General features: G+C 40.4%; 2 protein-coding genes and 1 long non-coding RNA gene across 17 annotated transcripts in view; all 3 read left to right on the forward strand.

Annotated features, from left to right (window-relative positions):
- Positions 1-18,067, forward strand: part of LOC115662610 (uncharacterized) — a 31,855-nt gene that overhangs the window by 9,736 nt on the left and 4,052 nt on the right. The window lies entirely within an intron of this gene.
- Positions 3,051-11,897, forward strand: LOC115662613 (uncharacterized). 15 transcript variants are annotated; one of them, XR_004003291.2, is made up of 13 exons: positions 3,053-4,143; positions 4,405-4,562; positions 5,107-5,181; positions 5,409-5,528; positions 5,600-5,680; positions 5,952-6,028; positions 6,108-6,310; positions 7,159-7,397; positions 8,043-8,089; positions 10,120-10,291; positions 10,383-10,655; positions 11,065-11,139; positions 11,661-11,897. It is a non-coding gene; the product is annotated as an uncharacterized LOC115662613 (long non-coding RNA). The 15 variants fall into 15 exon arrangements; XR_004003290.2 differs by having other exon boundaries at positions 5,449-5,528; XR_004003294.2 differs by having other exon boundaries at positions 5,144-5,181; positions 5,449-5,528.
- On the forward strand, positions 15,451-17,864 carry LOC130134368 (uncharacterized). The gene is made up of 9 exons (XM_030584730.2): positions 15,451-15,612; positions 15,686-15,754; positions 15,830-15,895; positions 15,975-16,034; positions 16,112-16,151; positions 16,238-16,331; positions 16,464-16,523; positions 16,621-16,700; positions 16,786-17,864. The coding sequence occupies exons 1-9, from the start codon at positions 15,500-15,502 to the stop codon at positions 16,867-16,869; spliced, it is 666 nt and encodes a 221-aa protein (XP_030440590.1). The 5' UTR covers positions 15,451-15,499; the 3' UTR covers positions 16,870-17,864.

Here is an 18,067-nt window from a genome sequence, read left to right on the forward strand (position 1 = left end):
CAGTTGATGTGCTTCACCTAGATATCCTAACTCCAACTTCCGTTTTCCAAGTCCCGGGAAGAAAGTATGGTTGAAATTATATTCTTAAGGTAAGTGGTAACATACAGGGAAATCACTGAAGTGACTAAGCTATGATTTTGAATTACATGAAGCATATATGAGGCTTATCAGCGGGACAAAACTAACATATACACCTTCTTAGTTGCAGTGTGCTAGACTCCAGAAAGTAGAAGCCATTAAGCCCCCAATACCGAAAAATCAGCTCATAAGCTCTACTGCATCCAAGTTCTAAGTAAAGCATTTATTTATTTTTATTTTTTTGCAGCTAGAGATGTGAATACCAGATCACATCCCTGAAATGAATGTGCCATGAATTTCAGGCCAAGCTTCACAAAAGCAGTTCATGCTATAAGCACAGACGTTAATATTTTATATTACACTTTCTCTTGTTCTCTAAATATTTCTCCCATGAACTGCAACTTGCTCCTTGATGTTATAATCGCGTGATCATCGAAATTTAGCCACCAGCAAATTCGATATCATTGAACAATTACAATCATCCACCATAGGAAAATATTTGATCTCTCACGAGCACAGTCATCCTCTTGCTTCTACCAACACAGGTATAAACCCTTGGCTAAGCCAAAACTATCTTCGCACACTAACCATTCGTCTACACGGCAACGACACACGCATGCAAAATGTGCACGTTGTCATGAAAATACAAGACTGTCTATTTTAAACCAAATAATGTAAATTGTCTCCCTACATGTTCTTATTTTCGGTTCGTTTTTATACGAAATTTATTTCCTTAGTACGAAGGATTATTTGTAATGAGTTTGAAGGTTGTTGGTAGTCTTTAATGATGAACCCATCTCAAAAGTTCACTATCTTAACCAAAGAATTTCACTCGGAAAAGAATTCGAATAGAATAATTATACATATAACATGAAATTATTGGAGATTAAATTTTAGAAAATTGTAAATAAACATGGTAACTTTATTTTCTTCTTTTAAAACAGAATTCCAATCATCGAATCAATTACAATATATTCGAATGGGGTTAATTCAAAAAAAAAACACCAACTTTAGGTCTAGGGATAATTCTGACCCGAACTTTTTTTTGTCTCATAAAAAAGCACCAACTTTAGGTCAAGGGGCAGTTTTGGCCCGAACTTTTTTTTGTCCCGTAAAAAAGCACCAATTTTAGGTCAAGGGACAATTCTGACTCCAAATTTTTTTTGTCTTATAAAAAAGTACTAACTTTGACTTAAATCCCAAATCTGGCCCCCATTGACTTGGAACTATTGTTTATCTAACTTGACTATTCCACATTAGCAATAAATCCATGTGGCTTGCTAACTGGATTTAAAGCAATATTTATTGTCTTATTCTCTAAGCCACAATTTGAAGAATAACGGTAAAACTGTTCATCTCCTTCACTTCACTGACAAGTCAAAAATATCTCCAGATTGAATCTCTCCGGCCAAACGTAATCTGAAACCAACCACTGCCTATCGACAGATGCCATGGACGAAATTCGCCAAGCTCATCACCATAACCTTCTTTCTCAAACAATGGTGAAAGTCAACAGGGGGCCAGATTTAGGATTATGATGAAAGTTGGTGATTTTTAATGAGACAAAAAAAATTGGGGCCGAAATTGTCACTCAATCTAAAATTTGTGCTTTTTTACAGGACAAAAAAAAGTTCATGCCAGAATTGTTTATTGACCTAAAATTGGTGCTTTTTTATGGAATAAAAAAAAGTTCGGGTCAGAATTGTCTTTCGATTTAAAGTTGGTGCTTGTTTTTTGGAATTAGGCCTATTCGAATGATGGAGAATTCCGGTAAATAAAAAAGCAGTAAATCAGTAAATTTTTTGGATCCGGACTATTTTTTAATTATTTTTATTACGCTAGGTTATTTTTTGAAGAGTAGGGTGAGAAGACAGTCGGGGGAGGTGATGTCCCAGCAAAACGCCGACCCTCGACCTGTCTACAGGCGATTGAGAAGACGAGCTCCAAACGCCGCCGACGTCGCCCCTGCCGACGTCGCCATGAGCGATGCTACCGACGTTGGCGACGTCGCCCCTACCGGCGGCGCCGGCCCGAGTCTAGCTGCCGGCGGCGCCGGCGAGAGGGGAACGAAGAGGAAGCAGTGAGTCTCGATTGATTGAAGTTATTTGCATTGTTTACATTTCACTTTGTGAATGTGGATCGTATATGTACAGTGGGGAGATACAGTCCACAGGAGTGGAAGTCGGCCAGATGCCACCGCGCCAGATCCTGTTTGACGGGCGCGGGTGAGTCTCGATTATTTTTAATTTTTCATTTGGTGAAATTCTGAGCGAATCGTAAATCGTAAATGTACAGTTACCTGAAGTTCTTGGTAGAGCAACACCATCTCGTGCAAAAGGAAAACGACAGCCTATTATGCAGGTAAATTCATGAAGACTGTATGAATTGAAGTTGTGCGAAATGCGAGTTTCTATTCACGTTTTATCAAACTCTTGCACAGTGGGATCGACAATCGATGAACTGAAGAAAACTCTTGAGACAAATAGGTAAATTTCGCTAGACTGCAGACAAAGTTTCAGTATAATATTTATATCAATATTTAGATATAATGAATATGTTATTTATGTAGACATTCCTTTTCGGCGTCACTGGAATCAACCTATCAAGAGGTAAAGGAGTAAAACCATCATATTTTATTACGGAGTGATTCTCAGTGAGGATTTTATCTGATGTGTCCATAATATGCAGTGCGAACAGAAATTAGTCGAGGAGGAGGCGAACGCGGACCAACTTTTTGAGGAACTTGTCAAGCGCAAAGCTTCTCATGACCAGGCTTTCAATGGTACCATGCTTCTACGCATATGTTCATTGTGATGTGCAATTTGAGAATAGTTGAAAAATTGAATATTTACCGGTAGATTGTTCTTGGCTTGTCCGATTACTTTCGCCTCCTACCATTCGTCTACATGCTTTCTCCAAATTGACAGAGGAAAGGAAACGACTGGTTGAGCAGTATGACCATTCAAGTAAGATTAATAATCACTCCTATTCTCTTTGGTCTCTCACGGTTGAATCAAACTCACTCGATATATTATCGCTAAGTCTATTACTTGCTGATAACAGAAACTCTGTCAAAATATAGTTCAAAATATAGTTTGCTAGCCTCCACCACCAACTTGGCTGAAACATTTTCATCCTGCATTTCGAAAAGTAAGTATCAATCATTGTCGGCATGCACAAAGCAAGTCCAAAAAATATAATCATTTCGAACGAATAAATTACCTGGTCCCTCGTATTCAAGGACTGTCCCAGTTGATCAATCTTGCCGGCAAATGATAATGCCAGAGACTCGTCACTCTTTCCTGTTATCAGCAAGTAATAGAATAATATATCGGGTGAGTTTGATTCATCCCTGAGAGACCGAAGAGAATAGGAGTGATTATTAATCTTACTTGAATGGTCATATTGCTCAACCAGTCGGTCCCTTTCCTCTGTCAATTTGGAGAAAGTATCTATGCAAGTAGACGAATGGTATGAGGCGAAAGTAATCGGACAAGCCAAAAACAATCTACTGGTAAATATTCAATTTTTCAACTATTCTCAAATTGCACATCACAGTGAACATATGCGTAGAAGCATGGTACCATTGAAAGCCTGGTCATGAGAAGCTTTGCACTTGACAAGTTCCTCAAAAAGTTGGTCCGCATTCGCCTTCTCCTCGGCTAATTTCTGTTCGCACTGCATATTATGGACACATCAGATAAAATCCTCACTGAGAATCACTCCGTAATAAAATATGATGGTTTTACTCCTTTACCTCTCAATTACTTGACACAATCTATGCATCCCGGATCATGCCATAGTACCTCGAAAAACAAATGAGCGGTTGAGATGCAATTCTAGTGATGTGCGTGATTTCAAGAGACCCTAATCGTTTTTTCGATAAAGACAATTCTTTGAAATGCTTTGCGAGGCCAGAAAGTATGGTACCTCAAAGGCTCTAAGTTGTTATGATCCTAAAATGTACGAGTATTCCTCCTGTGCGGGATTTTCGAAAGCCATGTTCCTGGGCGATTAAGGGGTAACGGAACGGAAGAATACCTCCCTGATTTTATTCAGAAGCGGGTAAGACAGTGGGGATCTGTGTTAAGCTGGATGTATAGTCTCTTATCTGGGCTCTAAATCTATGTCTTCGTCATCGATCGTTTTAATTTATTCTCTTCTGCTTATGCTATTAGTCTGGTATATATCGTTGCATGTTCCGTGGGTTATATCTTTTTCCCCTCTAGCAAATTTCGTCTTATAGACATCTAAATTATTTTGATCACATGAAGGAAGGGTCGTAGTAAAGAGCGTCTTTTATTCCTATTTGATTGTGAGCCACAGGTCATCCAACAATTGGTTTTTTGATGACTGGACGATAATTTGCTGCAAATCGAGACGGTCAGGCAGTCATTCGAATTGGTTTTATTGGTCCTGGTGCAATGGGATTGGGCATGGCAACTCGCTTACTTAAGTCGAGTTACCGCATTACCGGATTGGATGTAATTTCTCTCCTCTAGCTTTCTCCACCGGTGGTTTGCTAGCTCAGAGCAGACATTAGGCTGTTGAATATGTTACCGTCATCTTATATTAGCTCTCGATGCATCTGTTTCTATCCACATGCACTGATTTTATCTTTTCAAATTGCGTCTCCGAAATATCCTTATCGTGAGAATGAGAACTGTAAGGTTATGGGGCCATCATCGAGTATCCTCGATGATAGTATACAACAGAAATGCGGTGCTGTAATTTTAGGAGTTATTAGGGAAAAGTAAATATTTTGTCCACAAAGGCGTGATTTCTTCAATATAAATATAATAATCTGTGTCTATCATAGGGATTTTTAGAAGATAAACGTGGATCTATCAATCGCATGTGTATTAATGCTCTCGAGGACTATGTTTCCATATGCATAAGTTGATGTATGTTGTTGTGCATAGATAAACATTCCAGGCCATCATTTTGTTTTGGCCCATGAATAATCTGGGGATCTGGTATGCTATTTTCGGACGTTAACTAGGAGTACCTTTATCTATTGCGGGGCAGGTCTATGAACCAACTCTTGTTCGGTTGGCAAATGCAGGTGGCTTGGTTGGCAACTCTCTAGCAGAAGCATCTAAGGTCGGGAAATTTCCTTTGTCGTGATGTTTATGGGTTTCCTCTGTACACGGCCAAGAGAACTTTGTGGTGGCGTTCGCTTTAATTCGGCTAGGGTCCGCTGGTACTTCCCCATATCACCAAGGGGGCTTATGCACTCCTCTCGCTGTCTAATGAGCGTTAGAGTGAGCCAGCGAAGCCTTCAATTTAGTGGCTCCCCTCTTTCCCTCATTTAATTCTTTCATGTGGAGGCGTGACAACATTGGGTCCCGATGTATTTTCAACCTGTAGATGTTGACCTACTCGTGATCACGGTCACGAATGAAGCTCCAGAAGAAAGTGTCCTTATGTAGATGTAGGTGCAATTCCAGGTAACTTATTCGTAACAATACCTGTTTGATTTTTCGTGTCTGGATTGACGTTTTGTTTGGCTTAACCTCAGGGCTTCCATCTGGTGCATCCATAATTCTGTCATGGACTGTTTCTCCTGGATTCATGACTCAGCTGGAACGATGATCGCAAAGTATGTCCTTTGTCATTCGGCGAATTAAATTTGAAAGATGAACGACATTTAAAGAGCAACTCTTTCAGTATCTTATGTCTTATTTAATAATACATTTCATTGTCAAACTGATGGTACATAGAGTGAGAGAAGTTGTGCGGACACTCGTAGCTTAACAAAGTTTACTTTGGTTTATGAAAATGGAATGCTAAAAGTTTTATTGGATAAATTAATGGATTTGTTTGCCCTCATTCTCTTTCTAAAATTTTTTGCTACACATGTTGTATTGCAGGTGATGGCAAAGACCTGAAATTGGTGGATGCCGCTGTTTACGGTGGTGTCAAAAGAGCTGCTAAGGGAACACTTACGGTATGCTTTTCACAACCTTTTACCTTCATAATGAACAGAGATTCCGCAATTTGCTGACTGATGCGTACGTGCTAAAAAGCTGATGGCTTCCGGTAGTGATGCTGCTCTTAAAAACGCTGGTTCAGCTCTCTCTGGTATTTGGTATTTTGTTCCAATTACCAGATGGGGAGGTTCATATCTCTGACTTGGAAAGGTTTCTAGACGAGTAATACGTGCTGCTTTTCTGATATTGGCATTAAGCGAAAAGCTTTATATTATCAAAGGAGGTTGTGGGGCTGGAAGGTACTATTAGCTTCTCTTTATTTTCTCTCATCAAGGGTCTTGGGAATGGTAAAACAGTTTTTTGTCCCACTAAATGCATAAGCAATGGGTTTTTGACTTTTGTGTCGGAAATAATTGGGCTTTCTTTTATTTGAGAGCGATATTTTGCTTTTTTGGTTTGTTGAGTGCCTAGTGTCGTGAAGATGGTTAACCAATAGCTTGCGGGGGTTCATATTGCATTGTCGGCTGAAGCAATGGGTTTTGGAGCTAGCTTAAATATTAACCCAAGAACGTTGTTCGACGCAATAACAAACGGCAGGGGAAGCTCGTGTGATGTCATCTGAGAGGAGCTTTTATACAAAGGATCCCTTGCTTGCCACCAAACCAGTTCTAATCAGCGGCCACTATTGCCTATCCAAATAGATGTCGCGTATAGAAAAAAGAAAACCTCGTCATTCGCCTCGGGGATTCACTTTTGCCATTTGTTCATCCATTCCTAAACCTATACATTCAGTAAAAAGGGTTCAAGTGTTCAGTTAGGATATAGATATTTTCTGCACAGTTCGCTAATAGCTCAAATTTTGGGTTGGACTTTTTACTACAGTATTAGAGCTCAAGATCTTAGGAACCTGCGCACTGCCCTTTTCACCCATTTTTGCCCTTCTTTACATCTCTTGGGTTTATAAAAGCTCATGCTTTTACGATGGATTTTCTAACATGTTCTTAACTTTCGACGAGGGAATATTAACCTTGGGCTTGGAGTCACGGAAGTGTTTCTGAGAATGTGTAACTGAATACCTCTCTTGGATTAGCGCCCAATTTCATGTCAGTTTAAAAGATGTTCGACCATGTGTTCTTATCACTTGCAGGATGTTTAAAAATCGCCTTCCACACATGCTGGATAATGATTACGCACCATAGTCGGCACTCGATATATTTGTGCAGGATCCGGTACGGGAAAAGTGTCTTGCTCTTTGCATTCTTTTGAAGAATTGTGAAATGCTATACAGACACTTGTAATTTCTCCAGGGCATTGTTTCCCGTGAATGTTCATCACGAAAAGTTCCTCCTCACATTGCAACCGTTGCACACCAACTCTTCCTGGCAGGTTCGAAACTCAATCATCAGTCCTCGCGTGATGTGGTTCCCTCGCCTTATTCCTCCGTATGGATTTTCTACACGGCAAGGCATAAAGAACTACAGCAAGATTTTCTTACTGGTCGATGCTTTGTGAAAGATTAGGGTTTGCATACTGGTAGCAAGAAAATGATAAACCAAGATGAATGACATTAAAATCAGGGTAACGTGACCGAACCACTGTCTTGTGTTAGCATTGATTTTCTATAGATTACAGACGAAGTACTAGTCCTGATAATTGCTGATATTTTCGTCGCGTAATAACTCATAGCTTTCCTGTTCTTCCATACTTTTCATTTCATATCCACAAGCTGAGTTTATTACTGACATGGAATTATGAAGTCTCTAACATGATTCAATCTTGTTTGCCGACTTCGGCGGCCTGCATGATCTCCCAGTTTGTTCAGATTGGTGGTCATGTAGCTATTATCTGATGGAAGGTTTGAACACTAGGAAAAGGATAAAAAACCAGTAACTTATAAGAAAAATCTGGTGCGAAAATGTAATGCACGGGGCACAAAACTCAGCAGTCTGTTCTAGTCTATTCTCAAGGAAGCGGAAAGTTTACATGATGGTATAAATTTGATTGAGTTGTTGTAATTGTGTTCTCGAGCAGGTTCTGCTGCTGGACGGGGCCGGCAAGATGATGCTGGTGTAGTAAAGGTACAAAGACTGTAATCCAAGCTCTATGCTAACTCGCTTTCAGCTGGTTGCATTGTCTTGACATGCGGTACATTGCATAAATATATTGTCAGTTGTCACTACCCATTTTGATTCTTTCTGGACACAGAAAATGGATGAGAGGACAGTGCTTATGTGACTATGAATGTTGAATGGTTGTTTTGTTAGGTGAGGCGGAGGATCTTTGGTCCTAATCATGATTTTTTTTGAAACCTCCATGTCAATTGGGTTGTCTTGAGCTTGTTGGGTTTTTGCTTGAAGGAGCATATATCGCCTTTTTCTTTTAAATAAGAAAATTTTAAGTTTCAAATGATTATGCAAAAAATTATAAAAAATTACATATGTAAAAACATATCGTTACTTGTATGTTTTGAAAGGTCCTAGTTGTTTCGAATTAAATGAAAGTCCAATTTTCAGAGCCGCGGGAAAAGGAAAAAGAAAATTGTAAACAGTAAAGGTCTGACCAACACCAAAGTTTAGAACAATCCAACCAATCCGAACATTATTCAGGCTAAATCTGATTGTTTGTTTTCCTAATTTGTGGGATGAGGCTGGGTTTGTTTTTGTAAATCTGATCGTTGGATGTCATAATCTCTGGTAGGTGTTGGAACATCCAATGGAAAAGCTTAAACCATAGTTGGAGGGAGATAGCATGAATACTTTAACACCCCTTTCACGTGCAAACGGAACTGTGAACGGCGTGTGGAATTCGAATTGATGTCAGGGAGCCTCACGCGCGAAGTCGATCTAGGCGAAACTTGTCTCTGATGCCATGTTGGAATATCCAACCTAAAAGCTTAAGCCAATAGATAGAAAGAGACAACAAGCATATAAGACCCATATACACCCCATAGACAAGATACTTTATCAGTAGCATTAGAACTGCTAGGCTGGACATTACTTCCCTAGCTGTGACTGAACTGGTAAAACTTGTTTGACCGCAATTTCAGGGACTTTTTGGCCCAGACTATGATACGTCTGAATGCAAAGCTATAATTGGTGACCATGTAGTTGTATAGATAATTAAATTCAGTCCACGGTTGTTTCACTGCTTACATTCTCTTGAGTTTGAACATTGCGCTCTGTGATGTTCTTTGCATGATTCTGTCTTGTGTCTATCGTAGCAAACAACATTTTCATAAATTATAACATCAAACAAATGATTAGATATCCTTACCAAAAAAAAAACAAATGGTTAGACAATGTACAGTTTTGATTAAACTTCTGTCATGTGCAAAGTGCAAAGTACTTTGCCGTCGGATGTTACGCTTTTCTCACCAATGGATGGACTAGCGAGAAATTCCTTGCTTTTATTGGTTTCAACTCTGCTTTCTGGACATGAGATTACTGATATCTTTGGTTGTGCTGCTTGCTCTCTATAAATGCTAAAGTGCTGGTAATGATTTCAAGCTACAATATGTATCGCTGTAGTTATTGCTGCAGCGCGTGATTCTCCCCCATCTGGTGGTGTCTTGGGGGGTCAATATAACGGGCTATTGTTGCACCTTTATGTGCGAGAAAATTCTGAAGTTTGACCGGCTTGGTAGTTAAACTGAAAGCAGCGCTTTTCAATCAACCAAAAGGAGGCTTTAGCCTATGTTGGCGGCAGCTCACAGACTACTCAATACTATGCAAAGCTGAAAATTGTTTGTTGAGCAAAGTTTGATGATGATGCCCTCAAATCGGTCGGCAAATATTTCTTGCCATGGCTCAGAACACAGACTAAGTTAATGAGGTATCCCAGTGGCTCTGGCAATTGGTTAAGCCCATATTAATAATTTAACCCAGATACCATGTATACACCGGAATATTTGGGTCGAACTTGGAGCAGTACGAATTGTGTGAGGCATTGGCTTGTAACATATACTTAGGAGGATGGCTGCTTTTGCTTCTATGTCTCTGTCTATGTGCATATGCTTATGCAATTTCTTTAGAGACCCTGCTCACGTTTGCTGTGCGGGCGTTTTTGTTCTGGGCTATATTTGACACCAAAGCTCTCTATATGATAGCAGGTGGTGCATATCTTATCTTTGAGCTCAGGGTGGAGTCACCTCGTCAGATCTTGCTACAAAGGCCCTGGAGGCAAAGTGTGCGAAAATAGTTGGACAACCTCTAGCCGGCATTCCTCTATGGCAATAGGTCCTGAAAGTAGACATCCAGGAGTTCCATACACTGTATTCCCAGGTGAAACTCTATCTTTTTTGTTTTTACATCTTGCGCATCCACACAGCTGACGTAGGAACCTCACACTAGGATTACTTGTCTCTTTGCTTAGGTAATGTTGGCAGCAGTACAGCGCTGGCTGAACTCGTAAAATCGTGGGCTCCTGCAATCAGACTTTCCCCAAGAAAAGAGCTTCTGCGGTTCAGGATCATCGAGATTGGTGTTTTTAATGGGATTAAACCTGTATGATAGTACAAGGGTTTCGCGTTATTAATAGAATGCGGAAGGAGGTTCTTCTGTCTGTGCATTTAATGTTTATAACTCGGAAGGAGTTGAAGCAGTCGTTGCTGCGGCACAGCAAGAACAGAGTCCTGCTATATTACAGGTTGGACAAATGTACCTGAAACTTGATTTTTCTTCACCTTTCAATTTGGCTAATTATCGGATACCCGAAAGGCTCGTCGTCTGGAAGGATCATGATGCTGAAGTTTCTTAGCCTGTTGCACCTTCTGTAGTAATTTTATCGGCCAAAGCTGGCAAAAGTAATGCAAACATCCTCTCTGCTTATTGAATTTCACTCCAGAAGCTTAAAGTTCAAAGAAGCGATTTTGACTAATTTTGGCATTGCTCCTTCACAAAAAGATTACTTTTCCTCTTTCTGTCTTTTAACATCCCCCCTGTTCGTTTTTCAGATTGCAAATTTTTATTTAGCGCGTAGGGCATGGACATAGATAGACTGAAATGCACATGGCGATAAGTAGAGTATGATTGTTTGATGCCCATTTTCCTTGCAGGTCCATCGTGCTGCCTTTAAACAAGGAGAGATTCCCCTAGTTGCCTGTTGCATCTCGGCTGCAGAACAGGCTAATGTAAGCGCTTTTCATATCATATTGAACAGGGGAAGAACATCAGTCCTGCACTTATCTGGAGCTAGAAATTTTGCTACGTGTTTTGTTCAGACAATATTATTTGGTTTATGCTCTCTGATAAGATGTAAGTTCTGTGCACAAATGACGCAAAATGGACGGGACCTTCTGCATTGTTGGTTTGTAGGGATACTTATCCAGTCAAATGCAGCCCAACAATTCACGGAAGCTTAATCTGGCATTCTTCTCTGGAAAGCCATTTGTTTTGACATGTGGATCTTGTGGATATCATTTGCCGTTTAACCTGAGCTTATACCAAAAGCATCTGTTTCGAAATAACACGCGGAATATGGAGAATGGTTAATGAACGTTATATTGGTGCACTGTCGTTTGGCTCGTATCACTGGTTTTTCTGGTTTAAGTTTTGGGGTATAAGACACGAGTTTGCATTTATAAGTCCTGTTTTGGTTAATGCAGACAGAGAAGATAAGTTAAACAAGGTTGTGCACATGCTTTTATGGCAGGTTCCGGTCACAGTTCATTTTGATCGTGGAACTTCCAAGGAAGATCTCTCAGGAGCCATTAATTTGGTATATAACTCTCAACATTTGCTGTATTGGCTGGCATAGGAGGTGATGCAGTTTGGTGTCGCGAGCTGCAGCCTATTCTCTTGAAGGAAAGATAGGTCGATTAATTCTCTGTTCACGCCGTCTGTCATTTGAATTTTTCCCGGGATTTCATTCAATAATGGCAGATGGTTCATATCTTCTTTGACCCACTCAAAAGGCCTGCTCGTTGAGGCTGAATAAGGGAGATTGTCAGGGACAGAGGATGACCTGACTGCCGAATATATGAGGCAAGGCTAACTGATGTTAATGAGGTCAATAAATTTATCAGTGTATGTAGGCCTTGTATTGGTGGTTAAAATATAATCTTTTCTAAACTGGCCTCTTTAATTATCAGGCGGAAGAATTTGTTGATCGCACTGGTGCAGATGCTTTGGCGGTTGCGAATTGGAAATGTTAATGGAAAGTATCCTCCCGGTGGTCCAAATTTGAGGCTTGATTTCCTGAGGGTCTGGAATATTCTGCTCTGGCCCTTATTAAAAACCTCGATCACGCGACCGTGACGGTTTGATGGTTGAGACACTTCTAATGTTTACGTATTTGTGCAGAAAAACTTCAAGCACAAATGCATGTTCATGCACATTATGAAGAAATATTAGCACGTAAGTTCTGAAGAAAAACTAGTGAAATATGTAGGTGCATAGAAATTCCTAGTAAACCAGGTGGGTGGAATGAGAGTTTGCGAGTATGGTAGTCACAAGGTTCTAATTGTGCGTGTTTAATTGCCAGTACCCAAATGTCGCGTACCCATATCCTCTTTCCACATGCTCCACATCAGGATCGATGTACACATGAAGACTAGTGCAAACCCAATAACTGTTGGCAAAAAAAAAATAAAATTGTAGAAACCCTAGAGGCGTGAAGAAGAGAACCCACAAATGGGCGAAAGAGGGAGTGAGAAATTTAATTTGGCCGTCTCTCTAGAAGGTTAAGCTATTAGAGAGGGCAAGAATCGCGTACTAAAAGCTCGACAGATATAAAGTTTCCTCGTATGTTCCTGTGTTTGTCAACTTGCGTATCATCTTCCGCAGGGGAACTTCATTATTGGTCGAGAACAAATGATGAATAGGCTGATCCCGGTTTGAGTTTGTTTTGCTTAACTAGTAACTCCCGGAGAAGCTTTTCACATGTTTGCCTAGAGAGTTCATTCAAGCATGCACTGGTTTTCAATCCCGAGGGGACTTTTTAGCCCCTCAAAGATCTCCGTTAGAATTGCATCATTGCAAAGCCTAGATTAGCTCCAAAATGACCGTCTCTTTTTCTGTAAAATTTGAGGTGTTCTCAGAGTCTCATGCCTGTATCCATCATGAAAAGTACCGATTAGCATCAGTTACCCTCTTCTAAATTTGTTACACCAACTACCGAGTAGCATCAACCGATACGGATTTTGTCCTCGCTTCATCTTATCCGTCAGTGTTTCCCTTCCCTAGAACCATCAATTTCTGACGTCCAAGAAAGAGAGTGTCCTTGGTGCTTCGGTGAGCTTCTGGCTTGTCCGAGGAACTCGTCAGGGTAATTAGTTCGCACTCAATGCAACTCCTTCGCAGGCAAAAGATTCTGAATGAATGATTGTGACGAGGCGCGAGAAAACCAAACCAGCTCGAATGATTTGGTTCCGACAAGGAAAAGGTTCGATGTGAACACGGAGCCGCGACAGGCGTACATGGCATGCTTGAGCTAACCCAAAAGAGATCTCGTCACCGTCATGTCGTCCGCGAGGGAAGCCACGGAGGCTGTTGTTGCAGAAAAGATGCACCTCTTTGGTTCAGTCGGAAAAGCATGATGACAAAAGGTGTGATGTTATTCTTCGCCAGTTTATGAAGGAGTTGAATAAATGGTATCAATATATGGAGAAATCAAGTATCGCCAGAATAATGGGACGTCTTCATTATTTTTTTGATTATGTTCTGCGTCCGTATGGCATCTGTCAGGCAGGTTCGAAAAGAATATCGAAGTTTTGTTACTAACCCTGAATTGCGACATTATCTCAGATTCAATCATTGATAAATTCCGAAAACTCTTTTTCTGGACCATAACTGATACAAGCCAAAGTTCAGGTCGTTTCCATGTTCTCGTCGTCCTCCTTAGACAAGAGGTCGTGCGACCTCGGTTGAAGGTAGGAGAGGGATTCGCGGCAGATAGAGCGATCAATGGTAGCGTGCCAAACTCAGCGGGCAAGGCGGCAGCAGCAGCACGCGCATGGTGTGAATCGATAGGCGATGCGGTGGGTGATGATGCGAGCATTGATGTGGGTTGATGTAGCAGTGAGACCCATATTGAGCCATAGTTCTTAAAGCTGTGTGTTATTTGATTCCCCAATCAATAGTTCAGATACTCGATTGCACAATGAGCAAATCTCATACGCTATGGAAATCCTCTTAGCCTTAATTTGTTAAAAAAAGGAGAAGGCTTTAGCGTAGTATCAGACATTGATGATCACAACAAATCATAAGCAATTCTTAACTTAATCTTTGTTAATTTTGCAATCTAACAATCTAATTTTGCATGGATTACGCACTTTTATCTCTCACAATACGTCATCGAGAGCACGAATAACCTCAAGAGGACGGATCAATGTCGGCAATAAACGCATATATTTATTTCCACATCCTAAATGGCTATAACACGCCCCAGCATACTTACATGACAAATATAACTTCAAGGGCACGGTTTGACAAAGATCCCTAATGGAACTGATGAAAGTTGTTATTCATTGAAAATGCAGAAAGTGCACGTTGTCTTGAAAATACAAGACTTTGTATTTGAATCGAAATAATGTAAATTGTCTCCCTGCATGTTCTTATTTTCGGTTCGTTTTCATACGAAATTTATTTCCTTAGTACGAAGGATTATTTGCAATGAGTTCGAAGGTTGTTGGTAGTCCTTATTGATTAACCCATCTCAAATCTACATAATGAAGAGCTCACTATCATAGTCAACGAATTTTACTCAGAAAAGAATTCGAATAGAATAATTATAAATAAAACATGAAATTATTGGAGAATAAAATTTTTGAGAGTTGTAAATAAACACGGTAACTTTGTTTTCTTCTTTTAAAAAAGAATTTCAATCATCGAATCAATTACAATATTCGAATTATAGAGAATTCTGTTAAATAAGAAAGCAGAAACAAAAAAATTAAAATATACATTTTATTGTATTTTTTAATTAATTTGATCACGCTAGGATTATTTTTTGAAGAGTGGAGTGTGAAAACAGTCGGCAAACCCTTGTCTCAGCAAAACACCGAAGTCGCCCCTACCGACTGCCATGAGTGTAGTTCTCGATGCCCTGATCGACGTCGATGTCGCCCTTACCGACGTCACAACTACCGCCGGCGCCACCGCCGAGAGGGCAATGACGAGGCAGCGGTGAGTTTCAATCTAATTTGTATTTTTGATATTTCATTTCGTGAAATGTGAGGGGATCGTGTATATACGGTCAAAATTTCTTCTTTTATTTTTAGAGAGTTGTAAATAAACACGGTAACTTTATTTTCTTCTTTTAAAACAGAATTTCAATCATCGAATCAATTACAATATTCGAATTATAGAGAATTTTGTTAAATGCAAAAAAAAGCAGAAACAACAAAATTAATACATCCATTTTATTTATTTTTTAATTAATTTTTTCACGCTAGGGTTATTTTTTGAACAGTGGAGGGTGAAAACAGTCGGCAAACCCTACGGGAAAGCCATTGTCTGAGCAAAACGCCGGCGTCGCCCCTACCGACCGCCATGAGTGAAGTTCCCGATGCCCCTACCGACGTCGACGTCGCCCTTGCCCTTACCGACGTCGAAGCTGCCGGCGCCGCGGCGGCGGCGGCCGAGAGGGCAATCAAGAGGCAGCGGTGAGTTTCCATCTGATTTGCAATTTTTTTGATATTTCATTCCGTGAAATGTGAGTGGATCGTGTATATACAGTCAGATGCAGTCGACAGGAGGGGAAGCCGGCGAGACTCAACCTCGCGTGATACTGTCGGAGGGGCTTGAGTGAGTTCTCGGTTCAAGTAATTTGTCTTTTTAATTTTTCGTTCCGTGAAATCTGAAAAAATCGTAAATGTACAGTTACCTGAAGCACCTGAATACGCTAAAGGATATCGTACGAACAGAAAACCACACCCTAATACGCAGGTGAACTCTTTGAAGACTATCAATTGAAGTTGTGTGAAATGCGAGAGTTTTCATTCATGATGGAACTCTGGATTTGCAGATCGTTGTCTGATGCGAGATTGGCAATCGACGAAATGCAGGAGAAGCTTAAGCTAAATAGGTACATTTCGCTAAACTGCAGATAAACTATTTCAGTAGGATGTTTAAGATATAATGAATATATATTAATTTATGTAGACATTGCTTTTTGGCGGCACTGGAGAGGAGCTATGAAAAGGTAAAGGAGGAGCAACACCATAATATTTTATTAAGGAGTGATCCTCGCTGAGGATTTTTTTTATCTGATGTGTCCATAATATGCAGTGCGAACAGAAATTAACCGAGGAGAAGGCGAACTTGGACCAACTTTTTGAGGAGCTTGTCAAGTGCAAAGCTTCTCACGACCAGGCTTTCAATGGTACCATGCTTCTACGCATATGTTCACTGTGATGTGCAATTTGAGAATAGCTGAAAATTTGAATATTTGCCAGTAGATTGTTCTTGGCTTGTCCGATTACTTTCGCCTCATACCATTCGTCTACTTGCACAGATGCTCTCTCCAAATTGAAGGCGGAAAGCGAACGACTCGTTGAGCAGTATGACCATTCAAGTAAGATTAATAATCACTCCTATTCTCTTCGGTCTCTTAGGGCTCAATCGAACTCACCCGATATATTATCGCTACGTCTATTACTTGCTGATAACAGGACAGAGTGCGGAGTCTCTGGCATTATCATTTGCCGGCCAGATTGATAAACTAGAAGAGTCCTTGAATAAGAGGGACCAGGTAATTTATTCGTTCGAAATGATTATATTTTTGGACTTGCTTTGTGCATGTTGACAATGGTGGATACTTCCTTTTCGAAATGCAGGATGACAATGTTTCAGCCAAGATGGTGGTGGAGGCTAGCAAACTTGTGCCATGGCTTCGGGCTCAGCCTTCCACCATGTCATAGTGTCTATAGTCATATATGCTAGTGATTTGTAAGAGTCGAACTAGATTTAGACTGCTGAGCAATTTGTGTCAACTGTGTCACTGTTGGAATTGAAAAGTGGGCATCTTTAGAGTTTTCACGTGTTACTTAGTTGGGGGTTTTTTTGCGAGACCACATTAACGTTGGTCTATCATGAACCAATATTTCCTCGTGAATGCAAAGCACCGTTTCAGGACCCTGGCAGCTGTTGCCTGCTTTTGACAAAATTTGATCTGTCTGTTCTATGCAGAAAATGCTGAGGTCTCCTTTGTAGAAGATGCATATTTGTTTTTTGGGGTACATTGGAGCATTTAAGCGGAAAGCTTGTGGCGGTCTGACATTTTCTTTTTGGCTATTGTGGAGTTCGTACATGTAGAGCCTCGCTGAATATCTGTGCGTTGGTTAATGAATAAAAGTTCCTCCTCCCTGTGCTCTTCCTGTTGCTGTTGAGATCTCTTGCTCAGGAAAGTCTGATGCCATTGCTAGGGCGAGGCATATGCTCTCTGGTTTAGCCATTCCTCCTCCCGGCGTTATGTTAACTATTTGGGTTATAAACATGTAAGGACGGTTTATTGGATTTTGTTGTGCATGCAGCAATGTCTAACAAAGTATACATATTTGACGGAGAAATTGGGGCAGGAAGTTCTGCTCACCTTGACTGCCGAAAAGCCCTGCATATTTGGATGGAATGTTTGCATCTTTTTATGGTTAGAGTATAAGTTGCACCCTGTGGTAAATGATGTTCATGCCGTGCTTTAAGATGAGATATTGGTCGAGATGTCTATAGATGTTTCCAACTGTATCCTGGATGGGCTTCGTCAAGGAGGGTATGGTTTTTAGAGTCCTTTCTTTGGCTAACAAATGTGCCAAACTAAGTGTTGGGTTTACGTTGCAGCAAATATAAGTTGGGTAACGATCTGCTTGAGGGAATTCATCCGGTTACTGCAGCGGAGGCACTTTGTTTGGGCGTCACGGCTGGTATTTCATGGGCTGGTCGCCGGCCATGGCTGCTAAAATAAATTTTTTTTGTTCATGGCCGGTAAAATATTTTTTTATTAAATATATTTTAATCTCGCCAAATACGGCGAGGGTGGCCTCGCGCCGGACATTAGAAGCTACATTAAAAATCAAGAAAAAGAAGAAAAAAAAATTGATTCTCATTTTTGTTCCCAGAATCGAG

Source organism: Syzygium oleosum, unplaced genomic scaffold (assembly GCF_021117445.2).
Source record: "Syzygium oleosum isolate NSW1041296 unplaced genomic scaffold, Sole_v2.1 Sole_v2.17, whole genome shotgun sequence".
NCBI classification, from domain to species: Eukaryota; Viridiplantae; Streptophyta; class Magnoliopsida; order Myrtales; family Myrtaceae; genus Syzygium; species Syzygium oleosum.